The sequence below is a fragment of the Panthera onca genome, chromosome A2 (assembly GCF_046562875.1).
Source record: "Panthera onca isolate mPanOnc1 chromosome A2, mPanOnc1 haplotype 2, whole genome shotgun sequence".
Classification (NCBI taxonomy): Eukaryota; Metazoa; Chordata; class Mammalia; order Carnivora; family Felidae; genus Panthera; species Panthera onca.
In genome coordinates this window covers 2,546,015-2,571,385 of record NC_138340.1, presented here as the reverse complement: position 1 = coordinate 2,571,385, position 25,371 = coordinate 2,546,015, and the positions used below count along the sequence as shown (strand labels likewise).

The 25,371-nt window shown below is 56.8% G+C and overlaps 1 protein-coding gene across 14 annotated transcripts in view; it reads right to left on the bottom strand.

Annotated features, from left to right (window-relative positions):
• Positions 1-15,030: 15,030 nt before the first annotated feature.
• Positions 15,031-25,371, bottom strand: part of CELF5 (CUGBP Elav-like family member 5) — a 48,111-nt gene continuing 37,770 nt past the window's right edge. For 8 of the 14 annotated variants that reach the window (XM_081791207.1, XM_081791206.1, XM_081791204.1 and 5 more), the window contains 5 exons: positions 24,051-24,113; positions 23,394-23,477; positions 20,585-20,728; positions 18,237-18,404; positions 15,031-16,936 (listed from right to left, as the gene is read on the bottom strand). In XM_081791207.1, coding sequence (XP_081647333.1) covers positions 18,277-18,404; positions 20,585-20,728; positions 23,394-23,477; positions 24,051-24,113 — 419 coding nt within the window. In that variant the 3' untranslated portion in view covers positions 15,031-16,936; positions 18,237-18,276. Of the gene's footprint in view, positions 16,937-18,236; positions 18,405-20,584; positions 20,729-23,393; positions 23,478-24,050; positions 24,114-25,371 lie in introns of those variants that run through there. The other 6 variants (XM_081791223.1, XM_081791208.1, XM_078442449.2 and 3 more) reach the window with 4 other exon arrangements.

Here is a 25,371-nt window from a genome sequence, read left to right as displayed (position 1 = left end):
TGGGGGGGGGGGGATCCCCACCAGCTGGGGCTTGTTTGCCTCCTGTCTCAGGTGCCTCACTACCTTTCACCCACTTAGGAGAAAGTCTTTACCCTAGTGGAGCTGAGCCCGACAGACGCCAAGCTCTGCCCTCTGGGTTGTGCGGACCCTCCCGCCGGCCCTGCCCGGCTTCCTGCGCCCAAGGGCGGTCGGCTCTTGTGTTTGGGGGCTCCTCGCGGGTGGGGCTGGGGCTGGCCTTGTTTGGGGTTCCCGGATGACCCAGCTTGGGGCTGAGCCCAGAGGCAGGTTGAGGAGAACATGGCGAATTTGACAGAATTTGCCCGGCTGGCTCGTGTTCTGGGCGGAGGCCCTGACTCTCAGTGTTTCCCTGCAGGCCGGTGAACCCCGGCCTCTTTCCTCTTCAGGATGTGTCCCCGGGTGACACCTGCCCTGGCTCCACATCCCCCCTGCCTCGGCCCTCCTACCTCTGTTGATAACACCGCAAGTTTGTACAAGAACGCTCTCAGTCTCACAAGGCCAGTGCAGCGTGACTTTCCGGGGACCCGGGAGCTGGGCGATGGGGACTCGGGACTCGCTGCCCTCACCTCTGATCTGGGGCCGCAGGCCTCTTCTCCCGTTCCCAGCTCTGCCCTTCACTTGCAGGGGGGACTTTGAACACGTCACCCCGTTATCTGCGTTTTCAAGTTCATTGTGAAGTTCCCGCCATTCTTTCCGCCACCCCCGGGTCCCCATCATCACTGGCCTGACGCTGTCCTAGCCTCCCCCCTGGTCTCTGGCTGCCACGTCAGCCCTGGAGGACTTCTCCCCCACAGAAGCCCAAGGGAGCTTTTAAAAATGTGAAACAGGCCTCCTCTGCCCACAGCCCTCCAGGGCTCCCACCTCCCTGGGGTGGAAGCCCAAGTCCTCCCTGGGCCCCCAGGGCCCTGCACAACCTGGTCCGCTCCCTCCCTGCCCTTCCCTCCTCCCTCTCTCCCCCTCCATAGCTGTGTTCCAGCCACACGGGCTTCCTTGCTGTTCCTTCAACAGGCCAGGCCCAGGCCTGCCCCACGGCCTTTGCATGGGCTGTTCCTGCTGCCTAGAATGATGGTCCCCCTTCTCGTCTAATGAATTCTGTCTCATTCAGGTCTCATCGGGTCTCAGAGCAGAGGTCACCTCTTCAGTGAAGCCCTCCTGGATTGCCCAGTCTTATCGAACGCCTCCGGATCCTTATAACCCTTTCTACATTCGTGGTTGTCTTACTTTGCACTGCCCCAAGGGGACAGGGATCTTTGTCTGGGTCACTGCTGTGCCCCCCCGCACGGGAAGGCGGTAGGTGTTTAATAAATGTTGGCTGAATGGGGAATGACACATAAAACCAACGTGTGCCGCTCCCCAGAAGCGTGGGGAAATCTGCCCTCGTGGATCCCAAGATGGCGACACCCTGACCTTGAGGAAGGCGCCCCCACTGCCCCCAACCCCGCCCAGGTCAGATGGACCTGAGAGGCAGCGGCTCGGAGGGGTCGCGGAGGTCACCAGGCGCCGTCTCCCCTCCCACCCCTCCCGCAAGGCCCGACTCTCCCCAGGGAGCGGCAGGGCCCCCGGCAGAGAAGCCTGAGACATCCAGGCCCCAAACCGTTTTCCCGGTGGCGGAGCCTGAGAACCAGAGAGGGGAAGCCACTGACCCGAGGTCACAGAGAACTTCCAGTTCAAACCCAGGGCTGTATGGCTGACGGAAGCTTTCAGAGTCTGGCTGTGGGTGATGGGCCAGCTCCTGGGGGGACTGAGAGACCGGCGAGCGGGACGGTGGAGCGGACAGCGGTGTGTTGGCCTAGTGGCCTCGGCCGTCCCCCCCCCCCCCACCCCGCTGGATCCCGTCTCCGGGTCCTGGTCACACTGCCTGGAAGCTTCTGGAAGGGTGCTCGGTCTTAGGGGTGGACGCCGCAAGGCATCCTCTCCCTCTCTGGGGTCAGGGGGGCCCAGAAGCGAGGCCAGGGTCGCCTTCGGTTCACCCACCTGGGGGCCCCCCTCGTCCCCCCGGCCCCCAGCCCTCTCTGCGCTCAGAACTTCGTGCCACAGGCCCCCGGGGCGCGGGGGGGGGGGAGGCGACAGGAGTCACGGCCGCGCCAACACCAGCTCTGCACCCTGGCTGGCTCCCCGCCGCCCGCCGTGCCCTCCGCGGCCACCAAACGGGAGCCTTCCGGGGCCAACTCCGGCAGGGTGCTCGCTCCGTGGTCCGGCCTCGGTTTCCCCGCTCTGACCACCTCGCCCCCTTCTGCGGACGCCCGGGGCGGGACGGCCCGGCCGCAGCCCCGCCGGACCGCCGGGCCCCCCGAGTCTCGGGTCTTGGGGAGGCCGTCGCCGCCCCCGCCCCGCGCCCCACTCACCATCCACCACATCTTGGCCGTCACGTCGTAGCACAGCTGCCACTTGACCGAGGTCTCTCCCGGCTTGCTGGACACGGGGGGCCCGGGCACCTCCATGCTCGGCCGGGGGCGAGGGCGGCCGGCGCGCGTCACTCAGAGCGCGGCGCGGGCTGGGCCGGCCGCCGGGGCTGGGGGTCAGGGGAGCCGGCTCCCATCGGGGCGTCGGAAGAGGCTGCGGCGGCCCCGGGGGGGGTGGGGGGGACGAGGATGCGCTAATCCGAGACCCGCCGGGCCATCCCCGCCGAGGGGCCACCCGCAGCCGGAGGAGGCCGCGCGCGCGCGTGTGTGTGCGCGCGTGTGTGCGCGCGCGTGTGGCGGCGACCCGCCCGAGCGTGGATTTGTGAATGAGGCTCCGACTGGGCATATGCCCCCCCCCCCACCCCCCGCCCGCCCCCGGAAGGCGTGTGTGGCTTGTCCGGGCTGCCCCCCGCCCCTCTGCCTCCCCCGTCGCCTCCGTCAGGGCAGAGCGCCCGGGGCCACGGGGAGCCCCCTCCCACCCGCCCACCGCCCCATCCCGGCCGCGCTGGGAACAGGCCCGAGGCCTGAGGCGGTGGGACCGCGGAGGGTACGTCTTGAGGGGCTGGAGGCGCCGTGGGGGACGAGGGTGCGCCCTGGATTTGGGGGGCGGCGAGGGCTGTTCAGCTCTGGCTGCGCGGATCTCTGAGCTCTCTCGGCCCAGTCGCTGTCCCTCTCTGGGCTCCCCGTCTGGAAGCGTCTGGAAGCGGGCAGGGAATCGCCGAGGTTGGGGGTCGGGGTGGGGGGGTGCAGAGAAGGGGCTGCTGTTCTCATGATTTCGGCTTTTCCTTCCTTGTCCCAGCCCCCGAGAAGAGGCGCGCCTGGGAGGTTCCTTCCGTTCCACAGCCTAATCGTGGCCGTGCATTTATGGAGCTCCGAGTGTGTGCCCCGTCTCCACGAGACCGTCAATGTTCTGTGTAAGTCTGTTGTCCCGGCCCCACACTGGGAGTGGGGGGGCGGGGGGCTGAAGGCAGACGGCAGGAAGGACTTCCCAGTGAGGGCTGCCCAGGCGCTCCGATGTGGCAGGGACAGGGGCTGGCTGGAAAGCGTTGGCTTTGGGTTTCCGGGTGGCCTGGCGGTGTCCCGGTCAGGACCCCGCGCAGGAAGCAGGCGGGGTTCAGCGGGTGCTGCACGTACATGGGGACCGAGGCTTGAGCCAAGCAGCACGGCACACGGGGAACGTGGCTGCCCAGGCTCACCCTCTCTACTCTGTCCCCCAACGACCTGGACCATTCTTCCTCACACGGGGCTCTGACTGGCCCTCTCATCTGCCTGCAACCCTCCGTGGTTCCCACTGTCCCCCAGTTCAGTCCCCAGGCCTGGCTTCCCTGCGTCCCCTCTGCCTGGTACACCCTTTGTTCTTTTATCACCTAGGGACTCCTATGCATCCTTCAAAACCCAGCCCGACATTCCCCACCTCCCCCTGAGGGTGAAAGTTAGAGACAAAGAGAAACAGAGATACAGAGACAAAGGGAGAGACAGAGATGGGGAGACAGAGATACAGTCATGAGAGAGTTAGAGAGAGAGAGAGAGAGAGAGAGAGACCGAGCCCTGCCCCGCCCACCATCTGGGTCACGCACTCTTAACTCCCACCCTGAGAGGCCTGGGTTCTCAGCCATATTTTCCTTCGTAAGAAGATGCCCATTGTGACCCACTCCCTCCGGTCCTCGGGCCCCACCCCGGGCACACAGATTGAGAATATCTGCGCCAGCTTGGGGGCCCGTGGAGGACAGGACGGGGAGCTGAGTCCCCGCCGGGACTCTGGCATCACCCAGGCGGGGGCCGTGCGTGCAGTGGGCTGTGATGGCTTCCAGAGACCCAATTATTGGGACCCTCGTCATTCGCAGCAGCCATTTCTTAACCACTGGCTCTGCTCCAGGCCGACGATCACACCCTCCCAAGGGCCGTGTGAGGCCAGGACTTTGGGTGTCCCTATTTTACAGACAGGGAAACTGAGGCTCAGAGAAGTCTGGTCAGGGGCCTAGGGACACACGGCGAGTAGAAGTCACCCCCGAGGCGTGGGAGGGCGGCACCTCCACCCAGCAACTTCCCTCCCCTCCTGTGGGCCTCAGCTCAGACGTCACCTCCAAAGGGAGGTGACCCCCCCCCCAACCCCGTTTAAAATCGCGCCCCCTCCCAGCTTCGCTGTTCTTTGTCGCGATTATTTCTTGTCTGTGTCCCCCAGTGGAGTGTCAGCTCCGGGAGGGCGAGGGCCTTCGCCCGTCTTGTTCCCCGCTCTGGCCTCAGTGTCGGGAACAGCACCTGGCACAGAGTCGCCGCTCAGCAATATATTTGTTGAAGGGATGAATGAGGGAATAAATAAGGGGTCAGGCCTTTGCCAACAATGGCGTTTCCTGCTGACTGTTACAAAAGGCATTTTCATCTTGCCGCAAAAGATACAGGTCTGGCAGGAGGGGTGGGGAGGGGCCAGGGGCCGGGCGAGGCCACGCCCCAGCCGTCTCACCCAGCGGAGGCCAGCGCAGCCCCGCCCAGCGGACGCGGTTCGCCCACATGCGGGCCCCCGCCCGTAACTATAATTTGCCTCAGTACCTTGTGGTCGCAGGAGACAATTACCCCACAGATGTGCGGTTGGAGTAAGGCATTCAGACGGCGGGTCAGAGCCCGGGCCTTGGCGGAAGGCAGATGTGGAAAGCCGTCTTCAAACAAGGAGGGGGGAGAGAGTGCGCGCGCGAGAAGCAGGGGGCGGGGGGGGGGGGGTGGAGAGAGACACAGAAGGTGAGGAACAGAGACACGCACACGGGGGACCGGAGGAGAGGGGGGAGTGAGAGAGAGACACACAGTAAGAGGCAGAGACGAGGAGAGACAGAGAGACAGCACGAAACAGAGAGAAAGACCGAAAGAAGGCCAGGAGACCGGCACACCCCGGCCGCCGCGGCAGGCTGGGGGGCTGCTGGGTCACATACCATCCGCTCCCAGCCCCACGGGCCTGGCTTCTCAGCTACAGTTTCTGCTCAAGGAAACTGAGACCCCTGAGGACCGGCCCAGACCCTCAGCAGCACCTGAGCTGGGCCAGGGCCTGGGCCTCTGCGAGCTCCCCTGCCCTGACGACCTATCCCCCCCATACCAAGGACACAGGGCCCAGGTCCACAAGCCTTTGCCCACTCTGTGCCTCAGTTTCCCCAACTGCCAAATGAGCAGGCTAGTTTAGGGAAGCCCTGCTCTCTTCTGTCATCCACGGACTACTCTCCCTATGTTGCCCACGTATTACTGAACATTTTTTTAAGTTTATGTATTTATTTTTGAAAGAGAGAGAGAGAGAAAGGGAGGGACAAAGGGAGAGAAAGGATCCCAAGCAGGCTCTGGGCTGTCAGCACAGGGCCCAATGTAGGGCTCGATCTTAGAAACCGTGAGATCATGACCTGAGCCAAAATCAAGAGCTGGGTGCTAACCAACTGAGCCACCCAGGCGCCACTGAACATTTTTCTTTCTTGTTTTTTAAGTTTATTTATTTATTTTTGAGGGAGAGAGACAGAGAGAGAGAGAGCGAGCATCCCAAGCAGGCTCCATGCTGTCAGTGCAGAATCTGATGCAGGGCTCAAACTCACAAACCATGAGATCATGACCTGAGCTGAACTCAAGAGTCAGACGTTTAACCCACTGAGCCACCCAGGCACCCCAAACACTTTTCTTTTGATCAAGCTATTTATATAAAAAAAGATGTAGATCTATTTTTCCTTCCCTTTTTATTTTCATTTTAGAGAGAGGGAGAGCAAGCAGGGGAGAGGGACAGAGGGAGAGAATCACGAGCAGGATTCACACTCAGCATGGAGCCTGACTGGGGGTTTGATCCCACAACCCTGGGATCACAAACTGAGCTGAAATCAAGAGTCGTACACTCAAACTGACTGAGCCACCCAGGCACCTCGAGACTTAGACGCATTTAAAGAAAAAAGGATAACTCACGACTCAGGCTGCCGTTGAGTCAAGGTCAGCTGTAAAGATAAATGTAACAAACACCTCAATCTTATCCAACTCTGACCTGAGAGCAAGCCTAAAGCCTGTTCTCTCTTCGTTAAGAAGATAACCAAACATTGGAGAGGTGTTACAGACAGGTCAAGAGCATCCAGGGGCTGTGGGGCAGGAGCAAATGATCTAACACAGGTGTAATCAGAATCCCAGAAGGAAAAAAAAAAAAAAAAAGAATCCCAGAAGAAGAAGACAAGAAGCTGAAGAATATTTTAAGAGAGAATGGCCAATAACCTTAAAAAATCAAAGACATTAAACCACAGATCCCATAGCTCAGAAAATACCAACAGAATAAATACCCACCCAAGCACATACTCAGGTGTCATATTCGAAAAGCATAAAATTAAAGATACAGAGAAAAATTTTGAAGGCGGCCAAGGACAAAAAGACACATTACATACAGAGGACCATCCATAACAATCACCGCAGATTTCTCATCTGAAACTGCACGGGCGAAAAGACAATGGACTGATATCTTGTGGATGGGAAAAGACTGTCAACCCAGAATTTTATACCCAACGAAAGTATCATTTGAAAATGAAGGAGAAAGGAAGGCTTTCTCAGCAAACAAAACAACTGGAAAAATTCGTGATTAGCAAAACACTCACGTTAAATATAAAGACAGATAAAGTGAAATGACAGGGGAAATGTATGAGAGAACACGAATTTAAAATATACTGGAGTGGATACATTAAAGCCAGACAAAGCAGACACGGTAGCAAGGTACATACACTGATGATGGGGTCAATCTGCCAATCCTGAAAGTGTGTGTTTTTACACACATACAATCAGCAAACGATCTCACAAAGGACAATTACAATACAGGAAATGAAAATGAATAGAGCTTAATGGAGAGTTTGGCGAACCTACAATTATACTTGGAGGCCTCCACACTATTCCCTCGACAATTGGGGAAAACGGACAGGAGGTCGGCAAGGCTGTGGAGGACCTGGGTAACGCTGTCAACCAGCTTGAAATGACACGGACAGAACATTCTATCCAACAACAGGACAGTGTGCATCCTTTCCAAGTTCATCTGGACCATTCCCCAAGAGAGACCCTATTCACCAAAATAGGGCATGAAAAGAACCTTAATAAATTTAAGAGAATTCAAGGCCATAACAAAACTATGTATCAATAACACGAAGACATGTGGAAAAAAAAAAAAAAAAAAAAAAAAACCTCTCCAAACAACCAACTTCTTAATAACCCAGATCAAAGAGGAAAGCATAAAACATGAGAAAATACTTTCAAATACAATTATTTATTTATTTTTGAGAGAGAGAGAGAGAATGAGTTGGGGAGGGGCAGAGAAAAGGGGAGAGAGATAATCCCAAGCAGACTTTGCACTGTCAATGCAGAGCCCTATGCGGAGCTCGAACTCATGAACTGTGAGATCATGACCTGAGCTGAAAACAAGAGCCAGATGTGTAACTGACTGCACCACCCCAGGTGCCCCGAGAAACTACTTTTAATTCAATGAAAATACAACATACCAACATTTATGGGATGCAGCCAAAACAGGACTTCAGTGAAAAATTATAGCAGTAAATGTTTATATCATAGATGGCGTGAATGTGCTTAATGCCATTAAGCTATATGCCTAAAAATGGTTCAAATGGTAAATTTTATGTCACACTTGCTTTACCACAATTGAAGGAAAAACACAAGAGGGAGAAAGTAGCCTGGCCATGAGAAGGAAACCATCACCCTTGCCATATTCTCTTGGTTGGGGCAAGAGGCAGGTCCTGCCCTTGCCCAAGGGATGGCATGATCCAAGGGCAGGTCTCAGGGGATCAGATGCGCACAGCACTCTTCTCCGCATGGGACAGACTTACCAGCTCAGGAACTTTCCCCCTGACCCTCGAACCCTACATGACCTTCCTGTTGGGTGGCCAGCTGGATTTCATCCTTTGCAATCACATGACTCAACGCTTGCTCGTTCCTTCCTGTAGCCCTTGTGCTGGCCCTTGACCCCTTACCCTCACCCTTCCAGACCCCCCTGAAATGCCACCTTCCATGGATTAGGACCTTCCATGACCACCAGAGGGCTCTTTTGTGTCTGCCTGGCTTTGTTCAGGCAAACTTCTTCCCTTCTCTGAGTCTCAATTTCCCCACCTGTAAAATGGGTCCGATGATGTTTTCTTCGCAGCTTTGTTGTGAGATTCAATGCGATGTCAGATGCCTCCTAGCCAGGGCTCTGGGCGTGAGACATTCATTTATTCATTCATCAGACTTTTATTGAGCACCTTCTGTATGCTAGGTCCTGTACTGAGCCCCGGGGAACACCGCAAGACTGAGGCAGACCCCAAGCCTGCCTTCAGGGAGCTCACAGTATGTTGGGGGAGATGGACATTAGATAATTGTCTATTGTCATATTTAAATGATAAAGGTGACAAATCCTGACGGGGGGGTTCTGGGGAGCTCTGGCCTCATCTAAGCCACACCACTGTTTGCCTGGAAGCCAACAGAAGCCTCCTCTTTTTACTCAGCTCCCCCTGCACTATTTTCTCCATCAGTCTCGTCCTGAGGAACATCCGCCTGGAGATGTCGGGCAGATTCTTGCATCAAGAGCTGGGCTCATTTGAGGCTTTGATGGAGGGCAGACAGGCAGAGAAAGAATAGGCCCTTGTTCCTGTTGGGCTGGCTGAGGGCCTGGGGTTCTTTCTGGATCCTGTCCCCAGAACCTCGCCACACAATCCACCCACCCACACAGGACCCTCCGGCCAGGCCCTGGATCTGTCCACGACCCCCGGTGCTGAAGCTCCGGCTGCACGCAGCGAACCCGGTGCTGGAGTGAAGTGCTTGGCAGGGAGTGAGCGCTCGAAACCTATCCCGGGGCTTCACCCAGGTGCCATTGGTCTGAGCCGGTCTCTATGCCCGGCACACTCCAACCTGCACTGTATAGACCTCCAAAGAGAGGCAGGCTCCCTTCTCTACAGGCGGTTACTGTACCTTTAAGGATCACTCGCTGCGTCACTCTTGACGTCACAATTACCCAGGGTCGATATAGACTGGCTCGAGTTCTGGCTGTGGATTGGCTGATGGACTCATGAATATGTAGATCACCTCCACCTCTACCTCACTCTGGTAGGCTCGGGGAAAGAGAGGGGGCGGGATGAAGGCGGGGCTGGGGCGGGGCAGGATGCTGGAGGTGCCAATTGGGAATTTTGTGCGTTTCGTTTCCTGTTGGACCCCCAGGACCTACACCGCGTGTAGCATACAGTAGGCGCTCAATAAATGCTGGCAATCCAGCAGGACTGATGTCTGAGAGTTCACTTTCCTGATTTGGAAGGAGGTTCTGTTTTGCCTTGTCACCTTACATTAAGTTGACAACGGCTGTTATTTATGTGCCTTAATTAATCTCCCTGATGGTCTCCACAGTCCTGGATGGGGCGCACTATCGTGAGTCCCATTTTGCAGATGAGGAAACTGAGGTTTGGAGAGAGAAAGAGGTTGCTCGAGGGCAGGCAGGCCCCGACTTGCACGTACTGAGAACCCAGAGGTGAGCGTCCCAGTCCGTGTCCTGGGGGTGGGGGTGGGGGGCCCGCAAGCCCCGTTCGACCACCATGCACCCTGCTTGCGTCCTCTCTGCAGTCCTGAGGCCAGCCAGGCCAAGGGCCCCCTGTTCCATCACTAGGACCTGGGAAATCCCTACCTGTCCACCTTAGCCACGGGTGTTCTCTGTGCTCAAGAGACTATGTGTGCCTCCATCCCAACCCGGCATCTCAGAAGCCAGGGCGGTGAGGAGAGAGAAGGGCTGGCAGCTGGACCACTGTCAACGTGGGGAGGAGCACGGCGAGGCGGGAGGTGGGGCTGATCCCGTTGACTTTAAGGGATAGGGTAGCCCTTGTACCCAGAAGAGAGTCCAGGGGTCCCCTCACCACCCCCTGCAGCCCGCGGAGCACTGCGTGACACACAGTGGGTGCTCAATAAATGCTTGGTGGCATTTCAAAGTGGTGACGCCAATCCTGGACGAAGGCGTGGGTCTCTGCTGCCCTCTGCTGGTGTCCTGGGAAGAAGGCTTCGGAAAGGAAACTCCAAGGGGATTGGTTTGACACCCGCATAGCGCTTGCTCTAAGCTTCCTTAACGTCAACTCATTCGTTCCCACAACAACCCTCAAAAGGTGGTGTCCGATTAGCCTCATTTTGCAGAGGGGGGACAGAGATCTGAGCTGAGGGACGGGCCACTGGTCTGACAAGTGTCATAGTTGGGATCCAAACCCTGGGCAGAAGGCATCCAGCCTTAACCACTATGCTTTTAGGACGTGTAGTTTTTACATTTTTATTAAAAAAATTTTTTTAATGTTTATATTTTGGAGAAAGAGAGACAGAGTGCGAGCAGGGGAGGGCCAGAGAGAGAGGGAGACACAGGATCCGAAGCAGGCTCCAGGCTCTGAGCCGTCAGCACAGAGCCCGATGTGGGGCTCGAACACGTGAACTGTGAGATCATGACCTGAGTCGAAGTCGGACGCTTAACTGACTGAGCCACCCAGGTGCCCCTCGTTTATGTCTTTCAATAAAATGTTATCATTTTCTCTCCAGATTCTTCTGAGGCTCATCCTGGGCATTTTGAAGCTTTTGCTGTGCTTGATGAGGTTTTGTTGATGTGTTAGCTATCATAGCTGCACAGTGACTTATCTTAACCTTAGTGGCTTAAGCCACTCATGATCCAAGTTTCTGTGGGTCAGGAATCTGGGGGTGCTCAGAGGAATTCTGGCTCAGGCCTCTCATGGGCTGCAGTCAATGGGGTGGCCGGGGCTGAGTCTCATCTGAAGGCTCGACGGTGGAAAGACCCACATCCAACCGCGTGTGGTCATTGGCAGGACTCAGTTCCTCACAGGCAGCTAGCCTTGGCCATGTGGGCATCCCCATAGGGCAGTGGAGCAGGTATGTGAAACATAGATACTGTCCCCAAAATGCCTCACATACCTGCCTCTTCCATTCTTTACAAAATATATTTAAAATGAGGGGCGCCTGGGAGGCTCAGTTGGTTGAATGTCCCGCTTCAGCTCAGGTCATGATCTCACAGTTTCTGAGTTTGAGCCCCACATCGGGCTCTGTGCTGACAGCTCAGAGCCTGGAGACTCCTTCGGATTCTGTGCCTCCCTCTCTCTCTGCCCCTCCCCCACTCTTCCTCTGGGTCACAGGGAAGCCAGCTGCCAGGTCACGAGCAGCCCCACGGAGAGGCCCACGTGGTGAGGAGCTGAGGCCTCCCACAAGCAGCCTCGAGAGGGCGTTGGCAAGAATGGCTCTTCCGGCCCCGGTCCAGCCTTCAGATAAGGCAGCCCCGGCAGGTCTGTGTTGACCACAACCTCGTGGGAGACCCTGAGCCACCCAGCGAAGTTACTCCTGGACTCCTGACCCACAGAAACTGTGACCTAATAAATGTGTATTGCTAAATTGGGGGTGGGGAGAGATTTGTTTTGAGTGACAGCGAACCAATACACCCTGGGTGTCACTTTGCCTATGCCCCTGGATGAACAGTGACATCACAGCAGGGCTCGGCCGCCCCAAGCATCCCCCTGTTCGCTCCACGGAGACAGCCAGCCGGAACGGCCGTATTGTAAGGCTGCAGGTTCCAAAACGTCCAACAACTCTGAGTTACACTTCAAAGCTTAAACTGGAGTATTATAACGACTTGTATTACAATCTCATACATTTGAATTTTAGCCACTACACATGGAAGTGAGATAGCCCAGTGGTTAAGAGACCAGCCAGAGAGCCAGGATTCGATTCCTGCTGTGCTGCCTCAGGCAGGTGCTTAATCTCTCTGGGCCTCAGTTTAGTAGCTCATAGAATGAGGCTATCATCGGGACATACCTCCCAAGGTGGTGGCAGGTGAAGTGAGTTAAGTCACATAAAACACAGCCCAGTGCTGTCCGGAAAGACACGGAGCGATTGAGACCTTGAAATGTGGCTTAACTTGGCTAAAGAAGTGAATCTATGATTTGGTAAATCAATTTAATTTTTTAAAATTTTATTTATTTTGAAACAGAGAGAGAGAAAGAGCGCTCATGCAAGCGGGGAAGGGGCAGAGAGAGGGAGAGACAGAATCCCAGGGAGGCTCCACGCTGTGGGTACAGAACCCAATGTGGGGCTTGAACTCATGAACACTGAGATCATGACCAGAGATGAGATCAAGAGTCCGACGCTTAACCAACTGCGCCATCCAGGTGCCCCTTGATTTAAATTGAAATAGCCAAGGGGTACCTAGGTGGCTTAGTCAGTTGAGTGTCCGACTTCAGCTCAGGTCGTGATCTTAGGGTTCAAGAGTTCGAGCCCCGTGTTGGGCTCGCTGCTGTCAGCACAGAGCCCGCTTCGGATCTTCTGTCTCCATCACTCTCTGCCCCTCCCCCGTTTGTGCTCCCTCTCTCTCAAAAATAAATAAATCTTAAATAAATTTAAATACCCACATGTGGCTAGCGGCTACTGTGGCGTATGGCTCAGGCTTGACACAATGCTTGGCAAATAGTAAGCGCTTAATAAATGCTGGGTAGGAATGTTATCCTGCCAAGTTATCTGCCAGGGTGCCGATTTCCATCCCATAGCAGCATGGAGGTCACCCAGGTGTCCTTCTCATACCTGACTCTGATCAAGAGCCTCTCCCCTGCTCAAAGCCCTTTTGTGACTCCTCACCGCCCTCAAGATGATGGCCCAGCTTTGCTAACCTCACCGTGGTTACGACTTTTGGCACACTCTGGAAGCACTTTTTCCTGCAGGGATGGGCACTTCTGGTTTTTGCCCACCTTTCTCCTCGACCAGGGGCTCGGGAGGATGGGGACAAGGTCTGGCACTGGGTAGATGCTTACTCACCAGAGGCTGTCTGGAACTGATTTTCTATCGCCTCTGCATCCGCTTCTCTACCCAGTGCCGCAGTCAAGTCTTAGCCAACCGTCCAACCGCCACAACATCTCGGCCTCTGAGCCTTTGCCTAGGCTGTTCCTTCCACCCAGAAAACCCTTCCAGGCGGACTCAGACTCCTCTTTCCAGCTCCCGCCCCGACTGGGCCTCGTTCTTTCTGCAGTGCTCCCTGTTTCTGAATTTCCTCAACTCCAAAATGGGATGCGTTATCGATAAGGTTAAAAGACAAGGCTACTTCCAGGTGCCTGGCAGGGTCTCAAGTGCCTCATTAGTGGGGGCATCAGCTGGGGGGGGGTGGCCGTCTCCACTATTCACGCCCCCGCCCAGCCAGACCCTGTCCCGGAGCCTGGCGTCCCCCAGCGAGGCCTCCCCAGGAGCGCGGCAGGCCCCTCCTTCAGGCCTCACCTCCGGAACACCACTGGGTCCTCAGCTGCATCGGTCCAATCGCGGGATTTGTCTCTACCGCGCAACTGGCGTGGGCGAGGGTGCAGAGAAGGCGGAGCCCCGGGCCAGGCTGGCGGGGCCGCCTCGGAGACTGGCCTGGTGGCGCCTCAGAGACCTCGACACCCAGCGACCCAGCAGGTCCCCGCGCTGTACCCAAGGGGACTCAAGCAGGAGCTTCCCCGCACACGCGCGAGTATTCACAGCGGCACGACTCACGATGGCCAAGAGGTGGCGACACCCCACGCATCCGACAGATGAATGGCTACGCGCGTCCACCGCGCACGCGCACGTCCACAGATGAGCGTGTCCACTGCGCACGCGCGCGCCACTCAGCTGTGTCCACTGCGCACGCGCACGTCCTTCGGCCGCGAGCAGGAGCGAGGCGCCCACACCCGCTGCCCGGCGTAAGGATCTCCGAACACACGACGCTCAGGGAGAGAACCGAACACGAGAGGCCACACGGGGTGTGAGTCCACATTTGTGAAATGTCCACAACAGGCTCATCCACGGACGGGAAGGGGGCTCGTGGGAACCAGGGGCTTGGGGGTGGGGGTGGGGTGACAATGGGGTTGCTTCCGCAGGTCAGAATGTCTTGGTATTAGAGGTCATGTCCGCACAACCTTGTGAATGCACTTAAGGCCGGGTTGTAAACTTACTTTAAAATAGGAAAAATGGTGGATTTTACGTTCCATACATTTTACTTCAATTTATTTTATTTTTTAAGTTTATTTAGTTATTTTGAGCGAGAGTGAGAAGGGGAGGGGCAGAGAGAGAGAGAGAGAGAGAGAGAGAGAGAATTCCAAGCAGTCTCGATGCCAGCGCAGAGCCTGACGCGGGGCTTGATGAGATCATGACCTGGGTTGAAACCAAGAGTCGGGCGCTCAACCGACTGAGCCACCCAGGTGCCCCGATTTTACTTAAGTTTAAAGAAAATGCATATTGTGTAGCGTCTCTCTCCTCCGCTGGGCCACCTCCACGAGGGCAGAAACCAGAGCCACCGGGTCTCCGGTCTGCTTCTGCGGCAGCCCTGGTGGCCAGGACAGGGATGGGCACACAGGAGGTGCTCAGTGTTTGCAGAATGAATGAGCGCGGGAACCCACGAACACAGGCACCTGACCTTCTGGAGGAGGAAAGGTTCCATTTCCTCAACTTCTGGAAGAATCCGATGGATTCTTCAGACCTCCCTTCTCGGAATATCTCCTCCCGCATCCCCTCACTTGAAACCTGGGTTTTTCTCTGGCCCCGGGGAAACTTGCTGGGGCCAGACGCGCGCGGGCTTTTGTGGACGAGAGAGGGAAAATCAGGGAGGACCCGGTCCTTTAGCAAGTAAAACTTTTATTAAATAAACTTTCAGTTTCTCCAGACCAAAGAGAGGCGTTTGGACATTAAGATGATGGTTGCAGCTTCTCACCTGAAACACAGCACAGTGCCAAGGACCTCTCCAGCCAGAAATGCAAACCCAGTCCACCCAAAGTTCCCTGTAAGTTCCTTTCTTGTCTTCCTTTTCTGTGTGTGTGTGTGTGTGTGTGTGTGTGTGTGTGTGTGTGTGTGGCGATTTGTCTCCAAAAGTCGGTTTGCAAGTTGAAACTTCATGAAATTACTCGTAGCAGAAATAAAGTACATCGTACAAATCACGTAGGTCTTCGATGTGGAGTATAAAAATGGTATTTACAGCCAGTAAACATGGACCAGAAGGACACAACGCCACTGCACGCCAGCAGGCTCTCCCAAGCAGGCCTGGCCGGGGCTGGGCAGGTGCCGGGGACGCGGACGAGGCCCCCTCGTGGCCCCTGAGCACACGCTTGCACACGCAGACGCACAGGACACAGGCACGCTAGAGTGTCTCGGAACAATTATCAAACTCTGGAATATCGAAACAAGTTGGTCATAAGATTTTTTTTTCTTTTCCTTTTTTTTTTTTTTTTTTTTTTTTTTGCTATGTGGTTTTTTTTTTTTTTTTCTGGGTCAGTCAACACATTTTGGTAGAAACAAAAGGGAAGGCTGTTTTTTCTTTACAAATTTTTTTTTTTTTTTTCTTGAGCTTACGAAGTTCTCTGGTGCCTCATTTGGCAAGAGGCCCCACTGGACGTCCAACGAACTTGACTCTGTGCTTCAAGATGGGTTTTCGCGGTTCGAGTAGCTATACAGAGGCGCCCCACAAGACCTCCCTCCCCGCCCCAACTAGGAAACAAAAATCCACTGTTGTCTGATTTTTTTTCCCCATTTTTTTTTCTCTTTTCTTCTTTGTATCTTCTCAGAAAGACCAAAATTCAAAAAAAAAAAAATTATTTGTAGAGGTATCTCTGGTAAAGGGGTGCTGGGCCAGAGCGGGTTGGGTTTGTCCAACGCGCGTGGCGATCTTGGTCATGAGATCGTGAACTCCAGGCTGGTGATCCGAAGGCAGGGAGGGCGGCTGCCTGCCCTTGGGAGGGGGCGCGAGGGGCAGGGGGGCTCCCCCGACCCTGTCTGCCCCTGACGGAAAGCTAAGGGCTATTGGTCACATGAGTAAGGCTATGACGGGGGTGGGGGTGGGAGGCCAGGGGGGGGGGGTCTCTTCTTTGCCTACATCGGGGAAGGCAGGGCCCTGGGGTGAGGGAGGGGGGTAGGGGTTCCAGAAGCTGCAGCTAAGACCAGGGACACTCGAGCTGGCCGAGCCCAAGGGCCTGCGAGAACGTCGGTGGCAGGGGCCCAATGTCCTGGAGGTATATCGCGTTGGCTGATGATTCCCAGTGCTTCTCCGTGCCCTGGTCTGACATGACAGCGGGAGGTGGGGACACACTGGGCTGCCCGGTCATCCTCAGCCCTTCTTATGTCCCTGCTGAGTGACCGGGCCAGGGTCACCTTCTCTTGGATGGAAGGAAGTCGGAAAAGTTTGGTCCCATGATCTATACTCAAAAAATATATATACTGTCTATAGCTCTATATATATATGCATATATATATATATAGGAAAAGTTGTGATTTAATTTGGGGAAGCCACCAAGGGTGGGGGCAGTGAAGCCCTCGGCCCCCAACTCAGGAGCCCCCCTCCCCAGCTGGGGCGGACCACGAAGCCCCCTTCCCACTCCGTGTGGCCCGCAGTAGTGTTTCACATTAGGGGGCGGGCGGGGGGCAAGGGGAGACGGGCGGGGGTGGGGCTGGTGTCCAAACTTGGTTGTAATTTACGGAAAAGTCCGGGGTCGGTTGGAAGCGGGAGGCCCTCCTGGGGTGGGAAGGCCTCTCACCTGGCGGAGAAGGGAGGGGCGTTAGGGTGCGGTGATGGGGGGCATGCAGGCCGACGACATCGCCCCCCACCCGCCCCCCTTGCCCTGGCCAGGCTGGGTTCCAGGAACCCAAGGGCCCCTGTCTGCTCAGAGAGAGTCCATTTCCAGGTTCAGAGGCCAGCGGTCCGCCTTGGAAAGGACTGGCCGCCGAGGCTGTTTCCTCATCTGGCAACCCCCGGGGGCAAACAGTTGTGTTTATTCTTGTCTCATCTTGTCTCCCCTGCTCCCTGCCACGAAGGCAGTTCTCCCCCAACCCCCGCCCCGTTTCTGGTCATTCACAGCTGTGTCCCCGAGCGCTGTCCCCAAACAGTGCCTAGCGCATAGTAGGTGCTCAGAAAGGATTTGCTGTCCCAGGGTGTTAAAGTGCATGGGTCGCCTGTTAGTTGTCTGATCCCGTGACCTTCGACTCTGCGGGTGCTGATTTGGCAGGGTCTGAAAAGCATGCGCAGCCCCTAACTGAGCATCTACTTCGCGCCAGACCCCAGGCGCGGCGCTTTGATGACGACGGCGCTCATGATTAAAAACAAAACAAAAACAAAATCAAAACAAATGATCAAGAGCTTTCCAGGTGGCGGGTCCTGGGCTCAGCTGGGAAAACACCGCGTCCCCGAGCGGATCCTCCCTGCTGCTTCTGGGGAGGCGACTTTCGTGAACCCATTTCACAGATGAGGCTCATCAAGGCTTGTGGTCAGTTATGTTTCCCTACTGGCCCCTTAGGCTCACTGTTCATTCCCCCAAAGAAGGTGCTTAGTTGTTGATAAAGTTGTTCTCTCTGGTGGCAAAATACACTCTTGGGGATTTGTTGGGGGGGGGTCTCTTTTGGGGGGGCATGCTGGTGAGCGGGGCAAACATTCCACTTTTTCGCCAGTTCACTGAACGCGGGTGACACCAAATGAGGAACTTGGACAGGGGTCCAGTTGGGAGAGTCACAGGACAGGACAGAAGCCCCTCCCTCGAAGCATGCCCCACCCCAGACCAAACCTGGCCTCTCAAGTGAACTTCTATTCATCCTTCAAAACCTGGAAGGATTCCCCAACCCCCCTCTACCCCGGTTCCACCCTCTGTCCCAGCCCTGATCAAAGGGGGGATTGGAGGGTGACTCTCTAGCTCTGTCCCCACCATCCCAACCTGGGGGCTCCTTGTGGTCTCCAGCGGCATCCCCCCTGGGGGTTGGGGAGGGCATGGAGAACGAGGGGGTGTTTGGCCAAGACGGGGGGTGGGGGGCGGGGGTGGGGGCGGGTGGGGCCGCCTGGCGGCTCACCTGGGCCAGGCCCGCAGCCTCCGGGCGGCTGTGGGCGCGGTCAGTAGGGGTGTCCCGGGTCTTTGGGCCGCTTCAGCTGCACTTTGAGTCTCTTCATGCCGATCTGAAAGCCGTTCATGGCCTGGATGGCGGTCTGCGCGCTGGCCGGGTTGTCAAAGCTCACGAAGCCTGTGGAGACCGGGGCGGAGCCGCGATGGTGGGCCACGTGGGCGTCCTCTGCTGGCTCCAGGGCGGCAGCCCAGGCTTCCCTGGGGTCCTGGGGGCGGGGGGGGGGGGGGGGGTGCGCTGGCAGGGGCAGATGGGGCAGTGGGGAGGGCTGGCCAGGCACGCACAGCAGCCCGGGCCTGGTCCTGTCCCCCTCTGCACTTGCTTCTGGGGATGGGAGGCTTGCTCCTTACCTGGGGTCTGCTGTGCTGAGACTTCCCGACTGGCGGTGGGGGACAGGTGAGGCCGCGTCCTCCCTCCCTCCCTGTCCTGAATGCTTGCCTCCATCTAGACCCCGGATGCTAAGCGTGTGGCCCCTCCAAGACCACTGTCCCTCTGGGGTCCTGACTGTGCATGGGACTCTTTCTCTCGCTCTCTCTCTGCGAATGTCCTGGGTCTCTCCTGTCTGTCCTTCTTTTCTCCCTCCCTCTGCCTTTTATCCCTCTTTCTCTATCTCTGTCTTTGTCTCTGACGGTCTCTCTACCCCTGTCTCCCCTGAGGCCATGAGAAACATTCCAGCCTCGGGTTCCTCAATCTTCCACCCCCCAGACCACCCTGCCCTACTCCTGGCCCCTCACCTCTTGGTCCTCGATGGTGTGGAGGCCACAGGGGCCGGTGGGCCCTCTGGGGCGAGGGTCTGCATGCACAAGCATTTGGAGGTGGGGGTCCCTGAGCTCCGTGTAGGAGGCCAGGTGGGAGGTCAGGCGGAGCTGGGGGCAGGGCTGAGCAGTCTTGCTGAGGCCCGTGGGGAGCCATGGGGGAATGAAGAGTTGGGGAGGGGTGACATCTTATCATCTCCCCTAACACCTGTCCCCCATCATATGGGTGAGGAAACTAAGGCTCAGAGAAGGCATGGGACCCCTCACTGTGGAAAGGGACTGAGTGTCCCCCCCCCCCCCCCCCCGCCATTTCCGTCTTCCTCCTGGAAGCAGGATGCAGAGGAGGCACCTAGGCACTGGCAGAGGGTCCTTCCTGGTGCGGCTGCTGGGCCACTCTGTGCCTCTCTCTCCTCCAAGGATACTGGGGCAAAGCTTCTTTTTTCTTTTTTGGAGATTTTTTATTTTTACATAATCTCTCCACCCGACGTGGGGCTTGAACTCACAACCCCAAGATCAAGAGTCACAGGCTGCAGCTCCTCTGAGCCAGCCAGGCACCTCTGGGGGCAAGTGTTCTATTTTACGGTTGGACACAGAGTATATACAGGAAGTGCTTAATAGGCAACAGTTAGCCTTTTGAATAACACAGGGTGGGATTAAGAGTCCCGAGTTTGGGGTCAAACAGACTGGTTCTAATTTAGGTTCTGTCTCTTTGCTGCTGTGTGAACTTGGACAAGTTGCAGTGCCTCTCTGAGCCTTAATTTCCTGTGTCCGGGGACAAGGAAGTCCTCCCAAGGCCTTGCACGACGTCCCCTCCCTGCCCTCCCCTCTTCCCTCTCTTCCCCTTGCTCACTCTGCTCCAGCCACATGGGTCTCCCCCTCGCTGTTGCTCCAACATGCCAGACAGGTCCTGCCCCAGGGCCTTTGCATGTGCTGTTCCCTGAAACCCTCTACCCCACATATCCCTTGGCTGGAAAATCTCCTCATTTGGGTCTCAGTTGAAACATCACCCCCTGCAGATCAGTTTCTATTTCCTTACTGATGGCGTTCTGCATTCCATCTATAGCCCCCTGGCCTATGTCCCGCTTTATTTCCAGCTCCTACCCAGAAACCTGTGCTTTTCAACGCCCTCATCGCTGACCACAGGCGGTTATTTAAATTTAGATTTAATTAAACATTCCGTTCTTTGGTTGAACTGCCACACTTAAGGTGGCTGGTAGCCATGTGTGGCTGACGGCTCGGGTGGCAGAGACGCGCAACATTCCCACCAGTGGAGAATATTCTGTTGGACGGCGCAGCGGGACTGTGAGCTTTCGAGGGCAGGAACTTTGTTGGTTTCCTTCACTGCCGTGTATCCGCACCCAGCACGGGGCCTGGCACACCGTAGGTGCTTCCTAAGCGCTCACCCTAATTCACAAATGTGATCCCTTTGGACCATACTTGTCTCATGGCTGACTGCGCCCTCCCTGGCCCCTGTTCCTTGGCAAGCGGAGTGGGGGACGGGGCGGGCGGGGGGGAGGGGGGGGGGTGCCTGCAACAGGGACTCACCAAAACATTTGCTCTGGTTGGTGGCCCGATCCATAAACACCTTGGAGGAGATGATATTGCCGAAGGGCAGGAACATCTGCGTCAGCTCCGTGTCTCCAAACTCCTGGGGGAGGTGGTAGATAAACAGGTTACAGCCTTCGGGACCTGCAGGTAGGGGAGAGAAAGACATAAAGCCCCCAAGGAGAGGAGGCGGACCCCCCGGGGGAGGGGCGCGGGACCGGAGCCCACATCCGGCATCTCCGGCGGTTGGAGGGCGGCGCCGTGACGTCAGCAGGGAGGGCGTGGTGACGGCGGGGAGGGGCGCGCGGCGTGTGCCCACGTTTGCCTGTCTAATCCCGCGCTTGGGGCCTGCGAACCTCCGGAGGTCCTCGGGCCCCGGATCATTTACAAAATTCAGCCGGTCCCTCCCCCCAAATCTGAGATAAATCCCTCAATGCCAGACCCTGGATAATCCCCAAATCCCAGACAACCTGAACCCCCTGAAAAACCCCTGAAACTCCAGACCGTTTACAACATGAGATGAATTGGGGGGGGGGGGGGGTGGTATACGGACACCCTGTACTATCTTTGCACTAATTCTGTAAATCTAAAACTGGTTTTAAAAGAAAATGTTCATTTTTTTTCCCCCTACAAGTCCGATGATCACAGAATACAGTACGACGACCAATTCCTGGTCCCAAACCCCAAATATCTAGATGTGTTTCAAAACTGTGGCTAATCCTCCAAACCTTGAATCATCTTCGAAACTCAGACGACACAAAAGTAAAATCAAGTAAAAGAAAAAAAAGAAAATTCTCTAGTCCCCGGACCCACATATCCCGAGACCGCCAGGTCATTTTAAAATGATATACTACACCACCCGGAAAGAACTTTTTAACGGCACAGCCACCTCTGCAAACCATCCCCTCTCCAAATAATCCCCAACGCATGACTCACGTAGAATCTGTAAATAATAATCCAATTAAAAAACCTTCATTGTCTGGAGTCCCGCACATTCTCCAAACCTGCCCCTAATCCCTTCCCCCACAGTCCCCACAAACCGAGGGAGAGTCCCCAAACCACCAGAATTCCCTTCACCCCGGACATGAGCACTCCCCGCCCTGGCAAATGTTAAATCCCAGATGACACATTCACATGCAAGCCCTCCTTCCTGATTGGGACCAGAGTTCTGATCATGCTTGTTTTTCAAATACAAGCGTGTTCCAAGGGGATCACGGCGACTGACGCGGATGGCACAGTTTGGACCGTGACACAAAGTTCACGTTTGCCTGGGTGCTATCTCATGTCCACGACACGGGACGTGAATGCAGAAGCCGCACCCAGCTGAGTGGGACCTCGCGGAAAACAGTGCGTGCGCACACCCCCCCCCCCCCCCACAGGTGGCTCCAACACCTACCACTTTCTCGGGCCCCCAAGCGCGTTGCGAGCCACACGCATCCCCATCTGGGGATCCGACTCCCCTTCTGACTTCAGACAAGCCTCTTTGTGTCACTTAACAGCACCTCACAGCTGCAGCCCTTCCTGTGTCCACCTCCACGCGCGAACGAACGTGAGGCCTTTTCCAAGACAAAGTGCCACATCTGTTGTATTTTTTTTGAGCCCGCTGACACGCATGCCGCCGTGCTGTCGTTTCTCTTAGGGTTCTGTCTTTTGTTTTGTTGTGTCACGGACGGAGCTTTTGAATGGTGCATCCTGACCCCATTCAAGCAGGAACCTTCTAGATTGTATTGCGAGCGTCTGCATGCTGGGCAGACGCTCCAGAACCCGCGGCTTGACCGCATCTGAACTAGCTGTTACCTCCTCGGCCCAGGGTTGGGGGAAGTTGGAGAAGGGAGACACCCAGGTCTGAGCCATCAGACCTGAGACACCTGGGCCCTTTCTGAAGCTCCCACCGGCCCTCCCTGGGGGGGGGAGTGTTGGGGGGGGGGAGGTTATTGAAAGTCATATCGGGGGTGCAGGGACTGCCAGACCCTCCTGTCTGCTGTCTGTGACTTTGACCACAGAGCCCCCTGGAGATAGAAAATCCGGGAACGGGTAGCAGCTGGTGGGCAGAGCTGGGGACCCCTCAGCCTAGGGCTCACCTCCAAAGCCCAGCGCCTGTACTCTGGCAATGCCTCCCCGCCTTTCACAGGCCAAGGGCAAGGGAGAAATGGGGCAGAGCCTCAAAGAACTCAGTCTGCGGGACTCCCCTGGCCATGGGAGTGTCTGGGGGCTTTTCTAGCTGGTCACCTCTCCCCCACCCTCACTAGCTGCATGACAAGAGAAAGGGCCTTGGGGTGCTGAGCCACACTCTGTGTCAGGACAGGCCCTGCCTACTTCCCAGTAGCGCCTCTTGACACGGATGGCTGCTTTTGCTGCAAGGGAGGAAACTGAGGCACAGGGCAGCGAGGCGCTTTCCTTATGATGGCACAGTCAGAACTGGGTGCATCTTAATCCCGGTTGTCTGACTCCAGAATCCACCTCCTCCCTCCTTCCACTTTACTGGGGAGGCCTCAGCTCACCCCAGATACCTCATCGCCACGGCCCCCCACCACCTCGAAACGAGTGTCCTTTCCAGAAATTCAGAGAACCATCCATCCCGTCTTGCGGAGGAAGGCTGGTGGGGGTGGGGTGGGAGGAGGGTCACCGCTAGTCCTAGGGGGGTCGAAGCTAGCACGGTTCCCACATTCCAGAAGAGGAACCCAGGTCTGTGTTGCCCGCGGGCCGCACTCTTAGAAAGCCGCGGTTCCCTGAGGTCTCGGGGTCCTGGAGGTGGAGGGGGCGGTCAGAGGGCTGGGCTGGCGCCCGGGGGAGGTCGCGGCCCCCTCACCTTCTCGCTGCTGCTGCTGCAGGAGGGGCGGCGGCTGGGGGACGCTGTGCGCGATGGGCGTGATGGCCGCGGTGGGGTACATGGCTGCGGAGACCGGGAGCGAGACACAGGGCGGAGGCAGGTGTAAGGCCGGTGGGCGGGGCGGCTCGAGGCGGGCGGGGGCGGGGCCACTATGGGGTGGGGCCACAGTTGCCTTGGGAGCGGAGAGGGGCGTGCCCACGACGGGGGGGGGGGCGGGCCCAGGGCGCGGGGAAGAATGGGGCGGAGCCATGATTCGACGGCGTGGGGGCAAGGCCTCCTAGCGGGAGGGGGCGTGGCCACAGCCGAGGCCGGGCCTGAAGGAGCGGCCAAGGCCACAGAAGATCCGAGTGGGTGGGGCCAGAGCTTGACCCCCAGGGCCACGGCTGAGGGCGGGGCCCTGGCAGGACCCAAGAGGCGGGGCCAGAAGCTGCAGGGGGCGGGGCCAAGACCTGGGATTGGGCCAGGGCCAGAGGTAGGAGGCGTGGCTAGGTGCAAGCGGGAAGGCCGAATGAGAGGGCGTCCGCCGAGGGGCGGCGCCAGAGGCGGGGTGTGGCTAGGGGCGTGGCTAGGCCAGGTGGAAAAGCCGGGGCCCAGGGGCGGGGCCCCGCCCGGACTGGGCTGGACTGCCCTCCGTACCTGTGTACTGCTGGACGCCGGAGAAGGCAGGATGGAGGGTCTCGGCCACGGTCGGGCTCTGAGCTGCGGGGCAAACGGAGGGACTGAGTGGGACGGGGGCAGCAGAAGTCTTCCAATTACCCCCGCAACTTCGGAGCCAAAAGGAGAGCAACATCCGCCCCAGCTTCACCTCCGCATTAACCTTTTACAGGTGTGGCCCCCATTTTACAGGTGGGAAAACTGAGGTTCAGAGAGGTGAAGCAACTGGCACGGGGCCACTCAGATAGATAATGGCGAAGTCGAACAGGACTCCAGAGAGGTTAACCATCACCCCCATCTCTCTGTCCCCATCTGGACCCTTTCCCTCTTCCCTTTTACTCTCTGGAATCTCCAGGACTTCAGGCCTCTGCTCCCCATCACCCCCATCCCTTTCCCTCTCTCGCACCCCCACATGTCACTCATCAGACACCCCTTGGATCCCTCATATGGCTGTGACCACCCACCACCCAACTGCCCCTGGGCGGGGGCGATGGTGGAGGTAAGGGGAGGGGAGAAGTTGTCCAGACCACTAGAGCTGGTGCCTCCGGGGGGAAATTCAGCCAAAAGATTCTGCTCGAATGGAGAGAGAGGCTGCTAGAGGACGGGGTGGTGGTGGGGTGTGCCCCTAAAGGGGTCACACGCACCAATCACTCTGTATTGATGGAGAAGTTTTGTATCTTGATTGTGGTGGTGGTTACCCAAATCTATACCTGTGATAAAATGGCACAGAATGCCCCCCCCAACACACCTACAACAAGCGAGGGCACGTACAAAGTGGCACACTCTGAGTAAGATCTCCAACTCCTGTTGAGTTCATTGTACCCCACCAACGTCAGTTTCCTGGTTTCAACAATGTGCTGTGGTTATGTAAGATGTTAGCATGGTGGGCGGGGGGGTGGGGGTGGGGGACTGGGTTGGAGGTACTGGGACCTCTCTGTACTATTTTTGAAACTCCCTGTGAGCTCCAATCATTTCAAAATAAAAATAAGTTCTCCTCAATGGTGGAAACACAGATACTGCCAGCTACTGGCAGATGCTTGCCTGGGGATTGTGGTCTAAGTAAGGGAAAGATGGGGCCCCTGCTTCACAAAGGCAGGGCCGAGCCTAGCTCAGGGCATGGTTAATACTGAATGAATGAATGAATGAATGAATGAATGAGACTACTGACGTCTTCCTAAACAGCAGTGATTAATAACTGAGATGGATGGTGCTGCTGTTCTCAGGACAGGTGACACGTTCAGCATTTTATATACTGAGTCCACTGTCCGTGCAACCTCATGAGATGTCTGATGTTATCTGCCCC